Here is a 25756-nt window from a genome sequence, read left to right as displayed (position 1 = left end):
CCTAAGTTTTTTTTCTTTCATCTTAGTAGCTCCTATGGCCTGTCTTGTTTTGGCACTTGGGCTATGCTTACTGTATTCATATGTCTTCCACAAGCATCAGCCTGGCTCCCTGTAGTTGACATGGTCTTCTAGGTTTTTTCCTAATGCCTGACACTGCCACCTTCAACTCTAAAAATGTAAGTCTATGAAACTCACCCACAATTTATTTTGATGTGGTACAAATCTACTAGCCCATTCTATTGGTCTTGTTCTATTGTGAACAATTTCCCGTGATTCCATGGATACTCCTATCTTCCTCAAGTTTCCTAAAAATCATTATTTGTGATGATACAAACTCCTAAAAAATGTTTCAGTGTAGGTCAGGCTTAGAAGTGAGAGATGGGAAGGACTACTGGTATTAATATTAGATTGGTGCAAAAGTAATTGCAGTTTAAAAGGTTAAAAAAAAAAAAAATTGCAAAAACCGCAATTACTTTTGCACCAACCTAATACTTTTTAGTGTCAGGAGTAACACTGGCCACAAGTGCTATCTATCCTACGCTGCACTCAGTGACACGGCAGTGCCCACTTTATATAAGCTCTACTTATCTTTTACACATGGCAATGTCAGCAACAGCAAAAAGGACATCTAATGTATTTATTTAGTAGGTTCTGTGCTATATGCTTTACATTATAAATTATCTAACTTAATTCTCACAATAATCTTATGAGGCAGACATTACTTTTATCTTGTTTTCACAGATGAAGAAACTGAATCTTAGCAAGGTTAGGTGATTTGCCAAAAGGCATAGTACGTGTAGGAGCTAGGGTTAGGGTTTTTAAAATACCAGAAGGAAGATCAAAGTGCCCTGCGTTTTACTGTTCCTTCTGTACTATTCCTCCACCTTAACCCACCAACTATTCTCTGCTCAGCTGAAACTCAAGCAGTTGTCTTACTCAGCCTCTCGACTTCCTGGTCAGTCTTCCTTCTACAGGCTCATAATAGTCCCTTCACTCTATCTCCTGCCAATATCCTTGTGAATTAATCTACCAACACTCTGGACTTACAGATTGTCTGCCTTCCCAAATTAAGTTTCCAGCTCTATCCATGTTAGTCATCAATTGGCATAAGCCTTGGACTTCAACATTAGGCATGTTTCAGCTCCAATATCTCAAACTCTTAAAAACTAACCACAATTTCTACTCCCGTCACATTTCCGGTTCCTCTTCTGAGGAGCCTCTATTCTCATCAAAGCCTTTAAACTTTTTAGACTTTAATTGCATCCTTATCTATCTAGGAGTTCCTGTTATTATTGCTTTTCTGTTCTTTTTTTATTGGAAGATCACTACGTTTTTGTTCTGCTTTTATTCCCCCAATATTATTTTATATTAATTTCAGGTGTACAGCATAGTGGTTAGACACACTGTTGTTATTTCAACAAGCACTTGGTAAACTATTAGAATTCCTTGTCTCCATGATCTTCTGCCATCTTTCCAGGCCTTCCTTGTTAGCACTGAATTTAATGTTCCTGGAGACAAATACACAGTCACACTCTCCACCACGGAGCCGTGCCAGCTGACGCCCGCTACGTCCTCACAACCCTCCCGCTCATCTGATGAACTCTCTAGGAAGGACGCAGTGGCAGCCGCTCCGGACCTTTCTACCAGCAAACCCCAACTTCAAAGCCCATCTCTCCTCTCATCAGATTCCTTTGCCTTATCTTTCTTGAGAATGTTGAGAACTTCTTACAAAAATGCTCTCCATTTTCTCCCCCCACCTCAAAGTTTCTTGATAGCCTCTCACTGCTCCGTCCCCCTTGTTTCGGAGTTAGATCGATTTCCTTTATCGAGGCTAAACCGTCCCCTAGTGCTCTAGATCATAGTCCTTCTAGTCTCCTTATAGACTTAAGTAGTCACTTACTCTTCTTGATTCCTTGCTTATTATTACCCTCTGCTCCGTCGCAACTAAAATTATCCTCATCTATTAAGAAAACAATCCAAATATTTCCTGGAATGCACCATTACCTCCTGGCCATCTTCTCTCCTCGTTCATTGCAATACTTGTTGAAAGACCTGTTTGTACACACTGTCTCCACTTCCTCAGCACCCATTCACTCTTTATTCCCTTGTAATCTCATAATATATGAAGCGGGAGGGGAAGAGCATGCTGTCCCACAGGTCGCAGTAAATGCCAATCACCAAGTCCTGTAGCCCTTTCCAGTCTCCAGCCATCTCCTCCCTTTTGCAGTTACCTCCTGTCTTAGCTTATGAATACATAGCTCTCTTAGTTCTTGAACTATTCCTGATTCCTTTTTTTCTTCCTTCTTTCTTAAGTAAATATTCCTCAATGTCAGTTGTTCTTTGTTCTCTGTATCTTTTCTTCCACGGTGATCTTTCACAATTTCAACTATAATCTGCAAGACCACTCTCAAATTTTTATCCCTACTTCTACTTCTGGATTTGCCATCCGCTTGGGTGCCTGTATTTGGATATTCTGCTAAACCCCAATTCAACATATCCAGAGCCTCTTTATTTCTTCCCACAAAACCAGACTACTCCAACTTCCTTCTTATTGCCACTATCATTCCTTCAAACTAAAATTTTGATAATACTTTAAAACTCTTTCCACTCTGTCAATGTTCACATACAATATACTGCCAAACCCTGTGGTCTAACATAATGACTGTCCTCAGGTGCTATGTTCCTTCTATTACCTCTCCCTTGAGGCTATGGATACTTTCAGCTGAACTACTGTAATCCCCCATTCTAACCTATTCAACACTATGTCTCCAGGCCAATCTTCCCCAAGTATAATTCTGTTCATACCACTTTATGGCTCAAAAACAAAAACAAAAGTAGGAGCAGGGGAAGAAAGAGTGCATACCTCATTTCTCATCCTGGTATGCAAAGTCCTCCAGGAAATGACTCAAACCTACCTTCCCAATTTAATCTCTCATTATTTCCTTTCATATATCCTATGCTGTAGCTAAATCACGTAACTCACTGACCCTGTGGTATAAAAAAACATATATTCTTATTTTCATACTTGTGCTTAAGCTGTATCTGCCATCTGAATACACTTTTCTTTTAAAAAACTGTATTTATCTTCCAAGGTTGATCTTAAATAGGATGCGCTTTTTTTTGTTTTTGTTTTTGTTGTTGTTGTTGTTTTGATAGATATGCCACAGGGAAAGAAATCTAGGCTCTCTCAACTGAGTCATTCTCAATGACTCAATTTTCTAGTTAGTTCCTGGGGAAGAGAAGAGGCATGAGATTGCTGATTGTAGTAAGAATACTCACTTAACTAACCTAACCCATGTGATAACTGCATTTCTCATTGCAGAGAAATAGGTACTTATTTTCTCTCAGACAAGTAAGTTAATGATGCCGTCATGTCAACGGATGCCAAGATGTCATCGCTCAATATCAGAGCCAAGTTTCAAAGTAATGTGAATGCAAGTGGGGTAACTGAGTCACTAATAGGACATTCAATGGCAGGAATACTGAGTTCAAAATAATCTTTGCCATAGTAGTCAGTAATAATTGCCAGCAATCACTGCGTATTTATTATGTCTGGAGCTGATACTTACTTTACATGCACTATCTTATTTAGTCTTCACAATAGTCATAGAAGTTAGGAATCCCCAGTTTATAAGTGATAAAACTAGAGAGGCTATGCGACTTGTGCATGGGCATACAGAACGAAAGCAGCAAAGCCAGGATTCAAACTCAAGCCATCCAGCCCCAAAACCTTCACTTTCAAACACTAAATTATAGAAATTTTCATTGTAAGCTAGGATTTTATTTTGGTAACATACCACTATCCAACACTTTAATGCTGTACATTGAATTTTTACTGATTTTGCAGTTTAATTTGTATATAACGTAACACATTTAAAATTTTCAGAGTTGTATAAAAATATAAGGTGTTTATATGTTAACATTTTTTACTTATTTGTATATATTGAAGTAGCATTAAAATAAAAAAAGCAATTTAGTTAACTGCCACTTCATTGACAAGGCCTTTCTAGAAAACTCCACTGGATGTGACTGATTTGCGTTTTTGAATCTCCATGCTAAGTAACCATCTTAAAGTTCAAGCTGAACTCTGCCTTACACCACACCCCTTTACATTCTACCGTAAATAACCTGGAGAGGTTGTATCTCCACTCATCATTATGGCCCCTATCATACCTGAATAGTGCTTTGAACAAGACGTGAGTATAATAAATGTCACATGATTCCTGAGGTTTGGTTGCAGAGTACACCATGCAAAAACCTTAACTACACAAAGCCTGACGGCCATATTCTCAGTGTTACACAGAGCTGAAAGGCCTGTACGCCATCGGCAGCTTCACCTGCCAATGACTAGTGTGTAATCTTGTTCCTCACCTGAGCCTCCTTCTGCTAACAGGGAAGAAAGACATTGGTGACATCAGGTAAAAAAAAAAAAAAAAAAAGAAGGTGCTATACAGGACACAGAAGGTGCTATACAGGACACAGGCAAATTATGCCAGTTATGCCTTTCAACCTTCCCAGTTAAGCCGAAAGGTATTCTAATATAAGGACTGTTACTCTAATTGCTTTTTTTTTTTTTTTTTTTAAATACAACCCAAACAAGAGTCCTTTTAGAAATGCAAAGGGAATTTCTTTTTTAAAGAACCATTTCTCACTTTGCCTCTTAAACCAGCCCCATAAAACAAATCATGATTCTTTCTCTCTTCACAATGTCATCTCTACTCCAAAGCCAAATTTGCTCTCCAACATTTACCTCCTCTAAGCATTTTTACACATTCATTTCATATTGACTAACCACCAAGTTCTGTAGACTTTACCCCTAAATATATGTGGAATCCACTCTTTATTACCATCTTTTTACTAACATAGACCAGAGGGTCTCAAAGTGTGGCCCCCAAATCACCAGCATTAGCATTAACCTGGGAACTTGTTCAAAGTGAAAATTAGTAGGCCCCATCATAGCAATCTATGTTTTAACAAGCCCTCCAGGTGATTCTGAAGTTTGAGTTAGCTCTAACCTAAACTGCCTGAAACAGTCTTCTAACTGGTCCCCGTATCCAGCCTACTTTCCCTACTTAATACATATTCTGTGCACCCACGGATTTCATCAATGATTTTCCATTTACTGGAGTAGTGATTTTTCAGGTATCGGTCTGGTGACCCATTACAAAAGATAGTGACGTCAATCCAGTGGGTCAAGACCAGTATTGAATTGTTTTAAAATGAAATGAGAAGAAAACAAAACATGTCAGAAGGCATCACATATAGAAGAAATAAGTATTATTTTGTTAAACCTTGTTTCAAGTGTGTGTGTGTGTTGTGTGTGTATGTACACATGTATTTCCTATTACAGGCCACAATTTAAAAGGTTTGAAAGACACTTGTCTACTGAAGTGCTTCTCTCACTTTATTCACACTTACCCAGGGATCCTGTTATAATGCAGGTCAGGGAAGGTTCCTGAGACTCGGCATTTCTAACAAGCTCCCAGGTAATGGCCAGATGGTCCTTAGACCGCATTTTCAGCTACTAAACTTAGAAATCTTAGAACACTATTAAACTTGCTACTTCAGCTTCCTTAACTTATGGAATAGTAACTTTTACTGAACCTGAGATATGGCAAATTTGCAATATGCTAGACAATTTTGCGGATTAAATGTTCAGAGAATTGGGATGGCTGTGTTCTAGTTAACTGATGGGGAAACATACAATTTTTTTGCCTTAACTATGGTTGTTAGCAGTCTTTAAAAATGCATTTCCTATTTCCTGCCTTAAGAAATGAGTAAACGGAGTTTAAATTCATTTTCTTTGATGATCAATAATTTTGAATTGCCTCAGGATAATCTAAGATTATCTCAGGATAATGTTAGCGTTGCAAGAGCTCTAACTATAGGATAATATAAATGCAGATGTGTAAGATGTAGAGAAAGAATGGGTTCAATTTAATAAGCACTGATCAGATTACATTCTGGATATTTTAATTTTTAACGAAGATGCTGAAATGAACTGCAATTTTTTTTGGGGGGGAGGGGTCTCTTTTTTCATCAAAGTTGAAAGAAGAAATAAAATGATCCAGTTCCAATTAATCAGGCCCAACCAAAAAAGTCAGTTATGCGATAATTCATTCACAGAACAACTAATTTACTAGATGCTTACTCTGTGCCAGCTACAGGCCTTTGTGCTGGGAATATGGAGATGAGAAGACAAAGGCTCCTCCTTAGAGGTACACTGTCTAAAGGGGTCCGTATATTTCAATGTCTCTGCAGCTGATTGGATGAGGGTTTTTAGTGGGTCTTTCCCATTGATTTCTTAGCTAAGGCCAGAGACAAGTCTTAATTTTCCATAGCACCTGGCACAGTGCTCTGCAGGCCATCAAGTACAATAGTTGATAAATGTTGATGACTACTCAACTCTTTCATTCACCAAGTTACTAATTGTATTTGAAGAGAATATTAAATGCAGCTGAGTAACAGCCCAATCTGTGCCATTTTTGTTATGTAAGGGGTTTGGTCAAAATGGAACGTTCATCTGTGCAGCATAATAACCAGCTCCCATCACCCTGAGCTTCATAATAAGTACAGTGACCGAGGATGGATTATTCTTGACTATCCACCTCCCTTCATTTAGGCAGACATATGGGAGGAATGAGAAAACTAGACAGTTTAGTTTTTTTCCCACAAAAATAAAATTTCCCCAGGTTCCCTGATAATCTATACAAATGTTAAACCATCTTCACCATCACACACAAAAAATGAACTTTGGGTGAGGAATCTCCAGCCCTCATCTCAACTTCAGGTCTGTTCTGCTATTGGTAATATCTGTTTTTGTTTCATGCTTGTCAGATATAACAGGGCCTTAAATGTCATTTACATTCATTAAAGAAATTTCTTTTCTTTTTTAGTTTAAATCATCCACCATGATTACAAAAAATTAAATTTCACTTTTGATGAGAAAGGGAAAACCGCATAATAAATCATGGAGTTATTTAATTTTAGAACTAGAAATTAAGACAAAACATGGGTATTTCGGGAGAAATGGAAAGATTACATTAATAGTAACAACTCCCAGGAAATCTAGATCACTTAATGATACTTCTATTAGTTATCCAAAATGGGTATATGCTAAGGAAGGGACATATTCTTAGTTTGATTATCTAGCAAAAGTTAAAAGAAAGAGTTGGGGCATATTTTATAACATGGAAAAATTCTCCACGTGAGGAGAACAGGAAAGCCCATAAAGAATAAATGGGAATATAGGCTAATCAATACTTTAGTATCATTTTACAGAGACTCCAAAGCCAATAATAAATGAATGCTTAAGTACATAAAAGGGATAAAGTAAGCTAAAGCATGGACGTAACCGTTTAATGCTTAATGCCTAACAAGTTCACTTAAGGGTAGAGAGGGAATAGGATGGTGAGTGAGGCAACAGGGGCACTATTTCTTAAGGAATGGGATCTAGAAAGAATTTTGGAGCAAACCCTTGAAAGGGAAACTGGAGTCAATGAATGTAGTGCTAGATAGAATGCAGAGGATATGCTGAGCTTTTTCTCTTCTACACAAGAGATGCTCCAACTTTTTCTCTGTTTTTTTTTCTCTCTGTATCTGCCTTGCATTTTCTCCTCTTCTTTCACACGTCTTTTCCTTAATTGGCCAGAACATAAACTTGAATCACTCTTTGTAATGTGTTATATACATATTTGTAATATTTAATATCTTGTATAGGTCTTTGTAATATTTCTTGTATTTTGATAAAGTGAAATCCTCTTTGCTATAAATGTTAAGGTCAAGTGAGCTGAGTTTTTTTAGACATCTACTTTTCTCTTCATTGACATTTATCTCCTACCCCTTTTAAAAACTTGAGTAGCCTTTCAATAATTTCTTTCTCTAGGAGGCAATGAAGAAAGGCTCCTCATCTCAGCCTATGTCTAATAAATTCTCTCGCATTGAGGTTTGTGTCCTTTTCTCCCTGTCTAATTCTACCCTTCATAGAAACACTAATTTCAGTTTTTATATAAAACCTACATAAAATCTACTATTAATTCACCATGCAACGTTCTGTTTAGGGTAACTAATCCTAGCTCCTCATTTACTTTTTATGAGGCAGTATGGTATGTTAAGAGTACAGGTTCCAAATTCAGACAGACCAAAGTTTTAGTCCTCTGTCACTCACAACTTATGTGACTTTGGCAAGCTGCTTGACCTTACCAAGCCTCAGCTTCCTTAGCTGCAAAATAAGCATAATAATTGTACCCACCTTATGGAATTACTACAATATTAAATAAGTTTAAAGTTCTCAGAACATTGCTTAGCATATAGCTCACAAAAACTTCTACCCATTCTCATTTTCCCGTAATCTACCTTTAACCAAAGCTGTTTGAATATGGCTCCCGTCTTAACCCCTATACTTTTCGAGTCCCTCTTATGTCAAAGTATTAGGCTGCATAGTTTCTAACTACATGCCATACCTTACTGTAACAACCCATTCTCAAGTTTTCCTTAATGTACCACTCAGGGTGATTTCATGTTTGTAGAATGTCTTTCTCCTAGGAGTTATAGGAAATAATCTGCTTTTTAACTTCTACATATCCTTAGAAATAAAAGGTAGATTATCACTGCCTCTATGTCAACAGATTAACAGGGGTCTAGAAGCTTAATGGACTGAAAAGAGGCAAAATGGTCAGTGAGAAGGACTAAAGTGGATCAGCCAAGCTTGCTGAGCTTCCCTGAACGACTAACTTGTCAATTTGTTAAATATATAGTGAGCGCTGTGCTAGAAGGTGAAAGGTTAGAAAACGATCTGGTTTTTGCCCTTGAGGAACTTCCAGAAAATAATAAACGAATGCTGACCGTGTAGTAAGGGTACCACTAGGTACATTAGCAGTGTGACACGGGAGCACAGTGGGCAGGTACCCAAATCAGACTGCATTCCAATTCTTTATCTTAATGGGTAAAAAAGGGCTCTAAGTCTAAAAAGAACAATTCCTACCTTCCTTTTTTTGCCACTTTTGGAGTAAAGGAAGGCATATTAGTGTTTTCATTGACAATAGGGAGGTGATAAAAGTGTGACAGAAGAATGACAAAAATTGTGGGTTTTAAATGCCTCCACTGACCTGCCAGTCCCTCAGCTTTCCCTGTTTCATGTTTTTGAACTTGGGTAAGTAGCTTCACATTCTGGACTTAATTTGCTTTGTCTATCAAGTGAGGTAGTATCCTCCATACTCTATGGGAGGGATGGAAAAGGTGAATGATCAAGGTCCCTCCCGCTGAATTCTAGAATTTGGAATTTCCAGAACCAAAAAGGCAGGCAGGAATCTTCCCCAGGAAGGGCGAGGAGTAGGAACGAGGGTCTAGGGAGCAAGGGACAGTGTGGGAGGCCGAAGCCAGTTCTCACCGAAAGGATCTTATCACCCTCCTGGAGCCGCCCATCCAGGGCCGCAGCTCCGTTCTCTTTGATGCGACTGACGTAGATGCCACTGTCATTGGAGACATCCTGCTGGTCTGTCCCACCGATGATGTTGAAGCCCAGCCCTGAGAAAATCGGGGAGGAGGTGTGAAGGAGACGGGGTGAAGAGAAAGAAAGGGATCCGAGCAGAGTAGGATGAAGAGAGAGGAAAGGCCTGGTGGAGAGGGGAGACTAGTGAGTCAGTCTGTGATGCAGCTGGTGAACAGTCATGGCAAGGTCAGTGTGTACTACCGCCAACAGAGGTCAAGAGCACCTAGAGATGCCCTGTCAGACCAGGTAGAACTAGAAATACAAACACAGTGATCATCATGGTTTGTTGAGTATAACAAAAAACAGCTATACTGACTCAGTGAAAGAACAGTGATTCCTGTCAGGTGTGCTTCTGCTCACACTTGATTCTGATTCTGTTGGTGCCATTAAGAGGACCCAATAATTCCTGACTATTATTAATATAAGAGGGTTAGCTGTGTTCATGAGAAGAAGCCATGCTTTTAAGTAATTGGCAAATGTACTATTCCTAATTTAGTGGACAAGAGATTCCTAACCAAACCTTCCCCTCCATACTTCTCCAAACCTTTGGGAGAATTTGTGTATGTGGTGTTTTGGAAGAAACGGTCGTGCGAGTTTCATTTATTTTTTCTAATTTGAGTTGAGGGGGCAGTAGTGTAGGTGTTAGCAGGAAACCTGGGAAATGGAAAGGTAACTGATGCTTCATAGTCGGACTAAGTCACCAAATTCAATCTTCCTTACTTTTCTACCTCAAGTGCAAACAACCACATACTTGGGTATAGTGATTGCCAAATTTTACTTATGGTAGAAAACTGACTATTCAATGATTAGCAACTCCCCATTTCCTCTTCTCCCTAGCCCCTGGCAACTACCATTCTATTTTTCTCTTCTAAGAGTGACTATTTTAAATGGGCATAAAATTTCAGTTATTCAAGATTAGTAAGTTCTAGGGATCTGATTTAGGACATTGTGCCTATAGATAAGAAAGTGTACTGTTCACTTAAAATCTGTTAAGAGAGTAAATATCATTTAGGTGTTCTTACCATAATAAAATTAAATTAAAAAAAAATTAAAACTGACTACCAAAGTACTATTTCCATGGACCAACCACTAAGTTGTGGGAAGAATTTCACTTCACTAAAACCATTGTTATAAAGAGATTTTACCTATGCATTAAAAAGAAAGGGGGAAAAAAGGAACTTCTCTAGGGTTTTCTTTATGTCAGTTACTGTAGAATTCACAGCCAGATTGCAGAGAAAAAAAGATAGTTTCAAAACAATTAAAAAACAAAAATCTGGTAGCACAACTGGAAGGAACAGCCATAATCACTAGACTAATACTGGTTTCAATAGAAAACATACTTACAGAGACATGTGGACTTTCTAAAAGTTCTCCCCATTGGGGGGCTGAAAGCTTACACGAAAAGCTCATAGTATTAATACAAGCACTAGCAAAGCAATCTGTGTTTTAAAGAAACGTATGGCTAAAGAGAGAAGCAGCAGGGGACATTTAACTTAAATAGCACACATTGTGCACAGAGTATTTGCAGCTAGAGAATGAAAAGAGGGATTTAAGATACGATAGAAAGAACAACTTCTGGAAGATGACTATTTCAACTTCCTTGAAGGGTAGGGTATGAAAAATTTAAGTTACTAAATAGTTTCTCTTAGAACACTTAATTTGTATTATAGTGGGTGGGAGGTTTTGGAAAGGGGATGGTGCGTAGTTATTTGAGATAAGATGGAAAGATAGATGGAACCTGATTATGGAAGCTTCTGAAATGACTTCAAAAGTGTGACAGGTTTGAGCAAAGTGGCTGAGGCCAAGCAGCCTCTTTCAATACTGGGACGAACTATTTGGAGAAAATCTTTCAATGAAATCCAACATCCTCACCAAACACTACAGCTGCCCCTGGGACCTTGGGTAGGAAGCATGTGTTCAGCAGTTGAATGTAATATATTAGTTAGAAGGAGGAAACTTTGCTACTGGTTATTTAAACCTACAGAACAGTGTCTAAAAAAGTAGAGTAGAACAAATCTTATCGAAATTTCCTATAAACAAATGCACTCTACTTCCCTGAGAAATCACTTTACATAGGCATTTTTATAACCTACTGCTACTTCAGATGTAAATGAACCACACCACTTAACATAAGAACTCCTGGACTGACGTGAAATCTCTTTCTTCAGCCAGAACATTTATAGAACCGAATTCACTTATAATTCAAAGCATTGCTGTAATAAACCGTAATCACCAAGGCACTGAGTGAGCAGCATTACCAATTCAAACCTGGGCCCTATGGTTGGTTACCTACATAATCCCTAGTTCATTTGTTCATTTAAAAATTACTGACCATTTACTATGTGTCAGGGACTGTGTTATGATCTGAGAAAGGCATAAAGGTAAACAGGACATGCCCTGCTTTAACCATGAACAAAAATTTACCCTTTTCCCTGTCCCTTTCAAATTTTGCAGAAGCACGCTGAAGTCAGAAGACCTGGTCACAAATTTAATTCCATAACTTATGAGATATGTGGCCTAAAACAAGTCAGGGTACCTCTGCTCCTCAGCTTCCTTTTCTGTAACATAAGGGTTACAAATGCTGCCCACTCTACCCCAGAAGGTAATTGTTAGGGTCCAATTACATAAAATCTGAAAAAATCTTTATAAACTACATAGTGGTTGCTCTATTGAGTAGCCGCACTACGAGTAGTTGCCAATAAACTAGCAATACCGACTACAGCCGCAAACCAGATAGTTTGATGGAGAAAGGATGAATAACTACACAGTACAAGTGTGAAAAGTCCTGAAATATAGGAAGACAAAGAGATTAAAAAGTCTGTCCATCTATTAATAGGACAAGACTGAACCAGACCTCAAATTTATTGAAATTAAGTATGTCTATAACCTGTGACCCAGACATCCGCCCTCATTAGTAGTTTCTAGTAAATGTGGTATTTAAAATAAGCAGCAATCAGTCAAGCACATGCACCAACCAACTGCAACAGATGTCGGATGGAAACAACCAGAAGCAGAAGGGCTATCCCAGTACATATCTGCTAATTATGGGTTGTATTCTAGGACATTCCATGAACAGGTTGGACCACATATCCTGGTTTGTCTGGGAGTCTTAATATACCCTTGTTGTCCCTGTGTAATCAAAATATTCCTTTTCAATTTCAAAAGCATTTCAGTTTGGACCAATGTGATCATCCTATCTATAAACGATAATGTAAAAATATGTTAACTGCAGTACATTTTGTAATAGTGTGGATATAATGGTAATTCAGGCATCCATTCTTTGGGGGATAAATAAAATATAGTTAAAAGTTAGGAGCACTGAAAAATCATGTGTAAAATAACAAAGTTTTAAAATGTAGCGTTGATATTAATAGCACGGTATCTTCTTATAAATTAAAACCCATACACACAAAACAATATTACCTATTTACAAAAATGCATGCATATTTAAGGACATGTAAAGACCCATTAGAATGGGTAACTATGGGGGAAGGATACAGGATGAGGAATGAAGGGTAAAAATAAAACCAGAAAGGGACTTTGCATGTCCTGATGATGACAATATTATAGAGCGAAAGAATGTAATTAATTCATTCCTCAGCATCTATAATCCAAAAGGCGTTGATGAGAGAGGACAAAGGAAAAGACCTGGATTCAACAGGCTTTTTAAAAAATAAATTTTAAAATGTGGTGTGAACCAAAATATCTAAAACAGTCACTAATATCAGGGGACCCAAAAATGGAGTCAGGAGGCGGTTAAGAAAGCGGGGCTTCTGCAGCCTATGTGAGTCCTGTGCCTCAGTTCTCAGATCTGCTATGAAGCGCTAAAGCTGTTGCTAAACTCAGCTCAAGGCTAAGCCATAAACATCCTGCAACAACTGCTACATGGACACATAGGGACTTTACCTCTTTTTGGTAGTTTCTGCCTCCCTTGTTTGCATACTGGAACTAACCTAGACAATAATCCTTCATTTGCATGAAAGAATTACGTTTTGTGGTTTTTGCCCTTATGAACTCTGCCTTTCTTTGTTCTCCCCGAGCACAATTTAGGTTGCCACCTATGTATCCCGAGTTGCAGCTTCTTTTGCTATATAAATACTTCTTATTCTTTATTAGTCTAAAATTAACTTGGTTTATAGTGGCAAGATTGAAATGGGTTGCTTAGTTTCTAATTTAGAAGAGAAGTCTAAACACACGAAAAGTAAAGATGACACCTCCTTCTCCGTAGTACTGGGAAAGAAAGAAAGTGAGCCTAAGTTAAGAGCTTTGGAAAGTTTAAACAAGAAATGCCTTCTTGCGGACGCCTCCTGTCTCCAGGCCTGGACCTCGGGCTTCTTTATGAATAAGAGCAGCAGCAACACCTAAGATTTACCAAGCATTAAATATGTACCAGGTACTATGCTATGTACTTGACATCATTATCTCATTTAATCTTCTCAACAAACATATGAAGTGATTATTGCTCATATTTTAGGGATGAATTTAAAAGGTGAGGCATAAAGAGATTAGGTCACAGTTAGCTCTTCGCGCAAAGCCAAGACACTAAAGTCAGGATGTTTGATTACAAAGTGTGAGTTTTAAACCACTTTGCTATACCGTATCTTTGTAAAAAACATGAACAACTGATTGAGAAAAAAAAGTCTGCAAAGCACTGCTGGGTATCATGGGAGTCCATTTGTCTTTGGGATGGCTCTGAATAAGTAAAGTTGGGATAATGGCTGTAGAACAGCCCCAAAGGGTAGGTAATCTATTCCAAAGGAAGAATTGGGTCATTCTGGAGATCTGTCACCTTAGTCAGGGTCCCTAGTGCTTACTTTCAGGCCAGAGAAGGAACAACCCTTCATTTCATTCAGATTTTTGTTTATTAAATCTAAAAGTTATAAAATAAAAGACCAGCATTCAACAATCTGTTATTCTGGAAATAATTCTTGACATAAATGAAACAAAACAGTCAATTAACATCAATGATGATAGCTACTTGTTGAGTTATAAACACCAGATCGACAAACACCTTGTTTTCCCCCTATCTACTTGCAGGCTTTTTCTGTCCCAAGATAATCTTACTAATTTCCCCTAGACAGCAATCCAACTCTATTGGACACTATTTAATTATTTTGTGATAAAATAAACATACATAACATAAAAATCAAACTGCATTGGACACACACTCAGTTTGTTTAGCGGTAAAACATATGTAACATAAAATTTAACATTTTAACCATTTTTAAGTCTGTGACATTAATTCAGTGGCATTAAGCACATTCATAACGTTATGCAATCATCACCACTATACATATTCAGAACCTTTATCATACAAAACAAAAATTCTGTACCCATTAAAGAATAACTCCTCACTCCTCCTTGCCCCAGCCCCTAGTAACCTCTGTTACACTTTCTGTTTCTATGAGTTTGTCTACTCTATGTACCTCATATAAGTGGAATCATACAATATTGGTTCTTTTGTATCTTGCTTATTTCACTTTGCATAATGTCTTCCAGGTTCATCCTTGTTGTAACGTATCAGAATTATTTCATTCCTTTTAAAGGCTGAATAATATTCCATTGTAAGTATATACCACATTTTATTTATCTAGTCATCTGTCAGTGCACATCTGATTATTTCCATTTTGGCTATTGCGAATAATGCTGCTATAACATTGGTGTACAAGTAAGTATCTGCTTGAGTTCCTTCTTTCAAGTCTGTGGGGTAAGTATCTCAGAATTGAATTGCTGGATCATACGGTAACTCTATGTAACAATTTAAGGAACTGCCCACACTGTTGAGGAACTGTTTTCCACAGCAGGTGCACCATTTTACATTCTAACAAGCAATGTCCAGGGTTCCAATTTCTCCACATCCTCACATTTATTTTCACCTTTTGTATTTTGGATTTTTTTGGATAATACGCGTACTTATTCTAATGGATGTGAAGTGGTATCTCACTGCGGTTTTGATTTGCATTTCCCTAAGGCTTGTGATATTGAACTCATCTTTTCATGAGCTTATTGGCCATATGAATACCTTCTTTGGAGAAATTTATATTCAAGTCCTTTGCTTATTTTCAAATTGGCTTTGTAGTTGTTGAGTTGTAAAAGTTCTTTATACATTCTGTATAGTAGTCCATTATCAGATAAATGATTTGCAAATATCTTCTCCCATGCTGTGGATTATCTTTAACTCTCTTTACAGTATCTTTTGATGCACAAAAAATTTAATTTTGCTAAAACCCAACTTAATTTTCTTTTGTTGCATGTGCATTTGGTGTCATATCTAAGAAATCATTACCAAATCCAGTGTCATGAAAAAATTTTCCGTATCTTTTCTTCTAAGAGTTTTACAGTTTTAGCTCTTACGTTTAGGTATTTGATGCATTTTTAACTTCTGTCTATGATACAGGGCAAGGATCCAACTTCATTCTTTTGCATGTGGATATCCAGTTTTCCCAACACCGTTTGTTCAAAAGATTGTCCTTTCCCCCACCCTTGTCAAAAATCATCTAACCATAAACATCTGGTTTTGGAATCAGGGTAATAATGGTGGCCTTGTAAAATGAGCTGGGGAGCCTTCCCTCCTCTTGAATTTTTTGGAATAGTTTGAGAAAGACAGGTGCTAATTTTCTTTGAATGTTTGGTAAAATTCACCTATGACGCCATTTAGTCCAGACTTTTGTTTGTTGGGACTTTTTTGATCACTGATTTGATTTTGTTAGTAGTTAATAGGTCTGTTCAGATTTTCTATTTCTTCTTGATTCAGCCTTGGAAGATTGTATGTTTCTAGGAATTTATTGATTTCTTCCAGATTGTCCAATTTGTTGTCATATAACTGTTTGTAGTATTTTCTTATATTCCTTTATATTTCTGTGGTGTCAGTTGTCTCTTCTCTTTCATTTCTGATTTTATTTATCTGGGTACTCTCTCTTTTTTTCTTGATGAGTCTGGTTAAAGGTTTATCAATTTTGTTTATCTTTTCAAAGAACCAACTCTTGGTTTCATTGATTTTTGTATTTTTTTTTTCACTCTATTTCATTTATTTCCATTCTGATCTTTATTATTTCTTTCCTTCTCCTCACTTTGGATTTTCTTTGTTCTTTTTCTAGTTTTGTTTTGTTTTGTTTTTGTTTGTTTTGTTGTTGTTGTTGTTGTTTTGTTTTAGGTGTAAGATTAGATTGTACATTTGAGATTTTCCTTGTTTCTTGAGGTAGGCCTGTATTGCTACGTATTTCCCTCATAGGACTGTTTTTACTGTCTCATAGATTTTGACTCATTGTGTTTTCATTTTCATTTGTCTCAAGGTATCTTTTGATTCCTTCCTTGATTTCATTAACCCACTCACTGTTTAGTAGTATGTTACTTAGCCCCCATGTGTAATGTTTTTCATTTCTCTTGTAACTGATTTCTAGTTTCATATCACTGTGGTCAGAGAACAGGCTTGATATGGCTTCAAACTTCTTAAATTTATTGAGACCTGTTTTGTGGCCTAACATGTGGTCTATCCTGGAAAATGTTCCACATGCACTTGAACATACATTCTACTACTTTGGAGTGAAATGCTCTAAAAAGATCAATTAAATACATCTGGTCTAATGTGTCATTTAAGGTCACTGTTCCCTTGTTGATTTTCTGTCTGGAAGATCTATCCATTGTTGTCAATGGGTTGCTAATGTCCCCTACTATTACTGTTGATCCCTCCCTTTATGTCCATCAGTATTTCTTTTATATATTTAGGTGCTATTATTTGGTGTATATAAATGTTTACAAGGATTATATCCTATTGTTAGTGATCACTTTATCATTATGAAATATCCTTGTCTTTTATTATAACTTCTGTTTGAAAGTCTATTTTGTGATATATGTATTGCTACCCCAACTTCTTTTTCATTTGCATTTCCATTTGCATGAAATATCTTTTTCCATCCCTTTACTTTCAGTCTGTGTGTGTCTTTGTATCTAAAATGGGTCTACTTCGATGTGAAGTAGACATCATATATATGGGTCTTGTTTTCTTATCCATTCCGCTACCCTATGTCTTTTGATTGGAGCATTTAATCCATTAAAAATGGTACTGATAGGTATGTAGTTATTGCCATTTTATTATTCATATTTATTCCCTCCCTATGCCCCCAATTCTTAAAGAAGTCCCTTTAACATTTCTTGTAATACTGGTTTGGTGGTGATGAACTCCTTTAGCTTTTTCTTCTCTGGGAAGCTCCCTATCACACCTTCAATTTTAAATGATAGCCTTGCTGGGTAGTCTTGGTTTGAGGTTCTTGCTTTCCATCACTTCAAATATTGTGTAACAATCCCTTCTGGCCTGCAAAGTTTCTGTTGAGAAATCAGCTGACAGTCTTTTGAGAACTCCCTTGTAGGTAACTAACTGCCTTTCTCTTGCTACTTTTAAGATTCGCTCTTTGACTTCAATCTTTACCCTTTTAATTATGATGTGTCTTGGTGTGGGCCACTTTGGGTTCATCTTGTTTGGGACTCTCTGCACTTTCTGGACTTGTATATTTACAAGGTTAAGGAAGGTTTCAGTCACTATTTCTTCAAATAGGTTCTCAATCCCTTGCTCTTTCTCTTCTCTCTGGTACTCCAACGACGCAAATGTTTTACAGTTGATGTCCCAAAGGTCTCTTAAACTAGCCTCATTTTTTGGGTTTTCTTTTTCGCTGTTCCAATTAGGTGTTTTCCTGCTACCTTGCTTTCCAAATCACTGATTTGAACCTCTGTTTCATGTAATCTGCTGTTGATTCCTTCTAGGGTATCCTTCATTTCAGTTATTCTATTCATTTCTGACTGGTTCATTTTTATGGTTTCTATGTCCTTTTTCATGCTTACTGCCTCGTTGTTGAAGTTCTCGCTAAGTTCATTGACCATCCTTATAATAGCGTTTTGAACTCTGTATCTAGTAGATTGCATTCCTCCATTTCATTTAGTTCTTTTTCTGGAGTTTTCTCCCGTTCTTTCATTGCTTTTTCTGCTCATTTTGGTTGCCTCTCTGTTTGTTTCTATGTATTAGGTAGATCTGCTATGTCTCCCAGTCTTGGCAGGATAGCCTTGTATAGTAGGTGTCCTGTGGGGTACAATGGTGTAGTCTCTCTTATCACCTGAGCCAAGTTCTCCAGGAGAGTCCCTTGTGTGGACTGTGTGTGCCCTCCTGTTATAGTTGAGTCTTGATTGCTATTGGTACATCAGTGGGTCGGACTGACCCTCAGGGTGACTGGCTGTGAGGATTGGCCACAACCACAGCCTACAAGCTGCTGTGTAGGGCTGGCCCTACAGAGTGGTATTCACCCTAGCGGGCTCTGGTGCCTGCTGAGACCACCTTTGGGTGTGCCACTTGTGGGGCTCATTGGGTGTTTTGTTGTGGTTTGAACCTAGCCGCCAGTCGTGTTGGTTCTGGGGCCTCTTGGGAAGGGCTCCCTTGTAGGCCAAGGTCAGCTGCTGCCTGTGACCAGCCCGGGGCTACCTGGTAGGAGCTACAAAGTGATCTGAGGTTAGCAGCTGCCTGTTCCAGACCTGGAGGAGAATGGCAGAGGCCACTCTGTGAACTGGGGCTGGCTGCCACCAGTGCCTAGGTTGGGGCAACTCAGCAAAAGGCACAGGGCACCCCGAGGCCTGCTGCTGCCTGCTGGCTACCCATAAGGCTCAGCCACTAAAAGAGCCTAGGTCAGTATTCCAGAGGTACAGTCTCAGAGAGTCACCAGGGTGGCGTGAGTGGTGTTCATCCAGTTAGTGCAGATTCAGATGTGGTGCCAATGCCAAGCCTGGAGCCATTCAGTAAGAAGGACATGCCACACTGAGGCTAGTCACCCACCACTGAAAGAGCCTCCAGTGGTAGCTGTGCTGGATGGGGCAGGGCCTCAGGGAGTACTCAAGGTGGCTCAAGTGGCGCTCACCAGGCTAATGCAAACTCAGATTTGGCTGTTTGGGGAGTGGGTTCTACATAGGAATATGGCACCCACTCACCGACTGTGTGGGAGGAAGGTTCAACACATGGTCAACAGCAGCTATCCTTCCAGCCCTCGACCTGCAGCCATACAACTGAGTTTCTCCCTGTATGTCTCTCTTGCCCCCTGAGCTGCTGCCCTTTGGCTGCAGCCTAGGATGAGTGCCTGCGAGTCTGTGTGTGGGCCCTTTAAGAGAATGCCAGGGTTTCCAGCAGCCTTCTGTCTCACCTGGTCAAACAAAATCCCTGTGGATTTTCATAGCCAGATGATGTGGGGGCTTTTCTTCCCGGTACTGGTGCTCTGGGCTGGGGAGCCCAGTGTGGAGCTGACATCCATTGCTCCTCTGCAGCTGAGATATCCCCCCTGATTTTCAATCAACACATGGCAACACAGGGGCAGAGATACAACACCCTCTTTTGTATCTCTGCCCCTCCTACCAGTTTCGATGGGGTGTCTTCTTTATATCCTTAGTTATAAGACTTCCGTTTGGCTAGTTTTCAGATGATTCTCCAGGTTGATTGTTCTATAATTTAGTTTTAATTTTAATGTGACCATGGGAGGAGTTTAACAGAGTTTACCTACTCTGCCATCTTCACCAGACTGCCTCTATCTAAGCACTTTAAATTAATCAATTGAGTTATCTTTTGGTAAGATGATTAGAACAGTGCCTGATACAGTCAACAAAATAAAAGTATTTGTATAACAAAACACAATTTAAGTTGTACAACTCTATGAGTAGGTTCTATTAATACTCTCATTTTATAGCTTAGAAAAAATGAAGTATAGAGTAGTTAGGTAGCTTGCCCAAGGTCACAGCACTAGTAACTGAGACATACTGGCTCTTAATCACTAGGCTCTGCTGCTCACTGCAATATATTAAAATTCAATTCTCTTTTGTACCCACAGTGCTTAGCACAGAAACTTGCCCTACATTCATTGCTCAATAAATATGTATGGATTGAGAGAATGACTGAATGAGTCAAATGAGTGACTCCAGAGGTTAACTGACTCGGCATCTTTTCACCCAAAACTATTTATTCTCTGGAGAAAATCTCTGGTCCAAACATGAAATATGTCACTTGTCATTTGTTACCTCTCCCAAAAGACAGTAACAAATATACCAAGGCAGAAAGAGGGAAAATATTTCACCTCAAAGGAACAGAAAGACAATGCAACAATAAAAAAGAAAATGTATTATGACCATGGTCAGTCCCTCCCCATCTCAGTGCTTCATCTGATGAGGGCAACAAAGAATATGGCCTACCAAAGATGTTTCAGGCAGTGCCCGCCAGGATGTGTACCAGGGCTCTTACTATTGTTTCTAAACTTCTCTTTCAAATATCTAGGTAGGCATTCTTATTTTCTCATTCCAGAATAAGCCCTTATTCAAGCACTGAAGGTAAATGCCTGGTCTCTACTAATACATGTCTTCATTTGCTCCCTTGCTTTTGAAGTGTTTCAATCTCTTCATTTGTGTCTCATATTACAATCTTTACCCCCTTCATTGCCCTTTTTTCAACTTTCTTTTACTCTACTGCTTCTTGCCACAACATATGGTAAACTATACCTTGTATGCCTTCATTTTGTACAAGGGGAGAATGACATTATCTAATTTGTTTCCCAAACAGTTCCTAAAGGCATTTAGTATTTTATTAGGTCTTTTTTGCCTGAAATAGTCCACTGAGTCTGACTCTGTAAGGAACACAACATAGCTTATAAAGGTCCATAGCTCTTTCACTATTCTGCCTCTTAAAGGTACTTAACACATATCATAATTGCCTTCCTATTGGACTACAACATTCTTAAAAATAAGGATCATTTCTCATTTTTTATTCTAGTATCCATGATTCCTAATCATAGTATAGGCACAAAGTAAACATTAAATGAATATTTATGAAGCTTCCTTTCATTTTTGAGTCTCCTGAAACCAACAGTTTGTTCTCAGGTTATAGTCTAAGTATAAATTTCTTTCCTCAATAAATAATTTTTCATTTATTCAAATATAGTCATTGGCTACTTTGCTGTCTAGTCACATGGCTTTATATAATGTCTCTACCGATGAATATCTATCAGCTTGCTTTCTACTTCTTCAGAGTAATTCCTAGATATTTTACACTTTATAGTTATTCTTAAGGATTGTCTTTAAAAAAAAAACACCTTAATAAGACTGATCTTTGAAGCAATATTTAAAGACTTGTACCATATACTCTTCTCACTGGGGTTTTCCATCTATTCCATTTCCTTGTTTCTGGTATTTTTAGTTTCCTATTCATTATTACACATTATGTCCAAACTCATTCTTTCACTCTTAAATTGTATTTAGTAAAGAACCTTGTTTATGATTTTTTGAAAGATGAAAACACATGTTACTAGATGAAAACAACATGCCTAGTCATTTCATAAACATTTGCTGAACATGTTATGTCATGTACCAGGCAAGGTGTTAGGAAAACAAGAGATGAAATACATATCCTTTGAATCAAAAGAGCTCATAATAGAGGGAAGAGACACAAGTCAGGAAGCAAATATAAAAATAAACACTAAGATAGGAATATGCACAGAGCCCTCTGGGAGCAAAAGGAGAAAAAAAATTTCTATGATGGTTGAGAACCTCGATTTTTAAGTCACACAGGCAGACCTGGATCCAGTTCTCAACTCTACCACCTAAAGAGTTATGTGACATGAGAATCAAGGTTTTCTCGTTTGTAAAATGGGATAATAATGATTTCATCTGTTCCTTGTTGGGAGTAGACGAGACAAAAGTGCTTAATACGGAAATACATGAGAGGCACTCAGTAAGAGGTATCTGATACTCATAACAGGACATCTGGCCTGGGTCAGGAAGGATTCCTGGAGGAGGTGACTCTTGAATTGAGTCTTAACCAATGAAAAGGAAGGGGAAGGAATCAAGATGGAACCTTAGGGAAAGGTTAAATTTCCAGAGTAGCATTGAGAAAGTTTCAAAATCCAGTCTCTACCTCTCTCAGCAACCTCCTCCCCCTTAACTCTTCTTCTATCTAGGCTGGTTTATCACTGACCTCAGAATGTGCTTATTTTATTTTCTCTATTACTGCTTAGGCCATATCGATCCCTGTTCCTGACACTAGCCTAAAGCCTGTCTATAAAACAAACATACGTTCTATCTTCTTGTAACTGATTAGTCTAACCCTTAGCAACAGCTCCATTCTTTGAATTTTTCCATCACAGGGGCAGATTAACACACTCCCCTCCACACTTCCTTTGCCCTCCCACTACATACATGCCCGTCATAGTCTATAACCTTAATCTGCACCTTTGCACTGAGATTTAACTTTTTACATGTGAATGCCATGTCTCCATTGGAACGTAATTTCCATGGAGGCTAGAATTCATGTAATCAAGAGAAAACAGCACAAGGATACAGCATTTTGGTCTCAGATCTATTTAATACATGAAGTAACAGATCAGAAAACTGCTAACAACCATCTCAGGGTTAAACATAGAGCCCATGACAGGTCTGTAGAGGCTTAAATGCTTGGACTTAATAGGGTTTCTTGTTTTTAGGTTCTCACCTTGATATGCCCTCAGCTCTATCAACAGCAAACTATAAAAACTTTCCACTGCAGATTATGTGAGTCATTTAAAATGCCCCAAATCCTTCCTGGAATAAGGTATAATGTAACAAAATAAAGGTCAGGAGAAAGGTTGTCAGTCAACTTCTTAGATACGGCTACTATAATGGGAGGTAGCATATGGAATAGTAGAATCAATAAATCTGGGTTAAATTCCTGACTCTTGAAACTTACTGGCTTTAGAATTTTGGCAAATCCTTAACCTCTCCAAGAGACAATTTCCTCCTCTAATAATGCGGATTAATCACTTACCACTCAAGGTTGCTGTGAAAATTAAATGAGTTAATACATATATATAACGTAACTAACACAGTGCCGGAATGATAACACTTGCTTAATTATTCATTATTAAAACATTATATCAACCCATTTATTCTCTGAAACTCCTTTAAATAGAGTAGAAAAATAGAGATTTTCTTTCCTTTTTAAAGTTGGTATATCAGGCTCCTTGCTAAAACCTACTGATGCCTCAGGAAAAAGGAATTCTAATTCTAATACTCAGTGTACAGTAGCGTTGTCTTTATGGACAATCTCTACCTGCTACAGTGGAAAAAAAGCTAGTTTAGATTCTTGTCATATTTCTTAGAATAACTGAATCTTTCTAACATTAAGAATTCAATTTGACAAAAGAAAAAGTGGGAGGCTTATAGACTATAATCAAGCTGGACTCCTATAAAAAGAAAAGATAAATAGTGTTCCATAAAGCATAAAAGATGAATGCTTCAAACCCTTGAAGGCATTTGAGCACCCACTGTTGGACCAAAATGGCAGGAATCATAAAATAACATGTAAAATGTGCCAAAGGATCCTGAATGCTTGGAAAAAAAAAACAAAAAACCTCCAAAGTCATATGGCCTAAGTCTCTCCTTGTTCAGTTGAGGAAGTTGGTACAGGAGAGAAGTCAAAGCTTATGCCAAGCTTCTTTTTGCCTCCCCAGATACTCACTTCATTGTCCCAATTTTCCTAAGATTTTATTATTTTCCTTGCGGTAAGCAAGATCAGAAAGAGTAGTTCATTTGCCTTGTAAAATGGGCCCAAATACTGGAAATATACAACACTCTTGCCCCTGACAACATTGGCACAAAAAACAAAGGTATATACATTCTTGCAGTTACCTGATTAAACTATCAGGTCGCTGCATGGGAAGTTGTACAAACAGTGACAATACTTTCTACAAACAGAAATGCATACTGAGAACAAAAGGATTTTCATAGTTCTATTAAAATAAAGATTTCTATAAAACTATCAAAATTACTGGAAGTTTCTAGTGGTGATAACTGACTTCTCCATGATAACACAATGAAGAAAAGCTGAATTAGACTGTGAGCCTTCTTAGGAGTACCACATACCTGGTAAATAGCTGTGAGGTGATAAACAGAAACTTAATATCGTTTCCCGTTAACTGAACCAACCAAACGTCAAATGACTGTTTTAATCCAAGTTCAATACAAAATCTGTGGCTCTACTCTCCTAAACTCAAGTTTATCAATTTATGTGAGTAAGACATGAACGTGCTTGGGAAAATTGAAGAAGTCACCTAGTGAATAAATCCATTCATTCATTTTGAATAAATGCACGTACAATCCAGAAATTAAACAGCTTCTGGGTGAAATATATTAGCTAAGTACAATTATTTTTCTTAATTAGTCCTTTGAAGTTTGTTCTAACTCCAGTGCTTCAGAAAAATGCTAACACTAGGAACTTTAGGTCTGCAAGATCAAGAGGATCAGAAATTTTAGTAAATGGTAAGCTGAACATTAAGCAACACTGTTAGGTAAATACTAAAAAAGGTGAAGTGATACTACTGAACTTTAAAAATATTTAGTGACTAGAACATGCAAATAATATCAGAGCTCTGCTCTGCTCTAGTTAGGAGATCCTGGAAATACTGCTGGATACCACAGCAAAAGGACTCTGTCAAAGTACATTAAATTCCTAGGAGTCAAACCTCAAACCACATCACAAGAGAGCTAATGTAATAACTAGGCATATTTAGGCTATAGAAGAAAGAGACAAAACAGGAGAAGAACAGCTAAATGCCATTAAATATTTGCAAGGCAACCAGAAAATGTATTCACATTGTTTTAATGGACCCTAGGAAAACAAGCACCAATGGATGAAAAGTATAGAAAAACAGATTTTGGTTTAACAATAATTTTCCATATTCGCCTGTAAAGTCAACAAAAATTAAGTGTGAGAGGAGAAATTTACATAAAATCGGAAAAAAATGAATCTAAGAGACGGGAATAAGAGCTTTTGACAAAAGTTTAGGAGCTCATACGGAGCATGACACTAAACCATGCAGATTAGCAATGAATTATATTCTCATAAATAAAGTCAACTTCCAATGTTTTATAACAAGAAAGAAGGCAAAGTATGGATGATTCTGAAAGCCATATTTTATGGAGATAATCTTTGATGTGAGAAAAGATGATGGACTGTTCCAGGTAGGGGTGATGGGAACAGAAAGGAGTGGAAGGTTTATAGAAACATTTCAGAGATAGAGCTCATGGTACTTGACGACTTATTGGAGACTCTTGGAATAACAGTATTTAGTGGGATTTACTGTTTATCTAGCCATTCATCTATTAAAAATAATAACAACAGTAGCAATTATGTAGTGCTTACCAAGTGTCAGGCAATGTTCTGCATGTTTTACACAGATTAACTCATTTTGTTCTCCTAACTCCATGAAGTGCATTGTATTA

At 37.8% G+C, this 25756-nt stretch overlaps 1 protein-coding gene across 1 annotated transcript in view; it reads right to left on the bottom strand.

Moving 5' to 3' along the window:
- SYNJ2BP (synaptojanin 2 binding protein) overlaps positions 1-25756 on the bottom strand; it is a 32537-nt gene that overhangs the window by 5554 nt on the left and 1227 nt on the right. Inside the window, exon 2 of the mRNA XM_019733543.2 lies at positions 9389-9525. Within this exon, the coding sequence (XP_019589102.1) occupies positions 9389-9525 (137 nt within the window). The remainder of the gene's footprint in view (positions 1-9388; positions 9526-25756) is intronic.

The sequence above is a fragment of the Rhinolophus sinicus genome, linkage group LG03 (genome assembly GCF_036562045.2).
Source record: "Rhinolophus sinicus isolate RSC01 linkage group LG03, ASM3656204v1, whole genome shotgun sequence".
NCBI lineage: Eukaryota > Metazoa > Chordata > Mammalia > Chiroptera > Rhinolophidae > Rhinolophus > Rhinolophus sinicus.
Note: the sequence above shows the minus strand (reverse complement) of the source record. Positions and strands in the feature narration are given on the sequence as shown.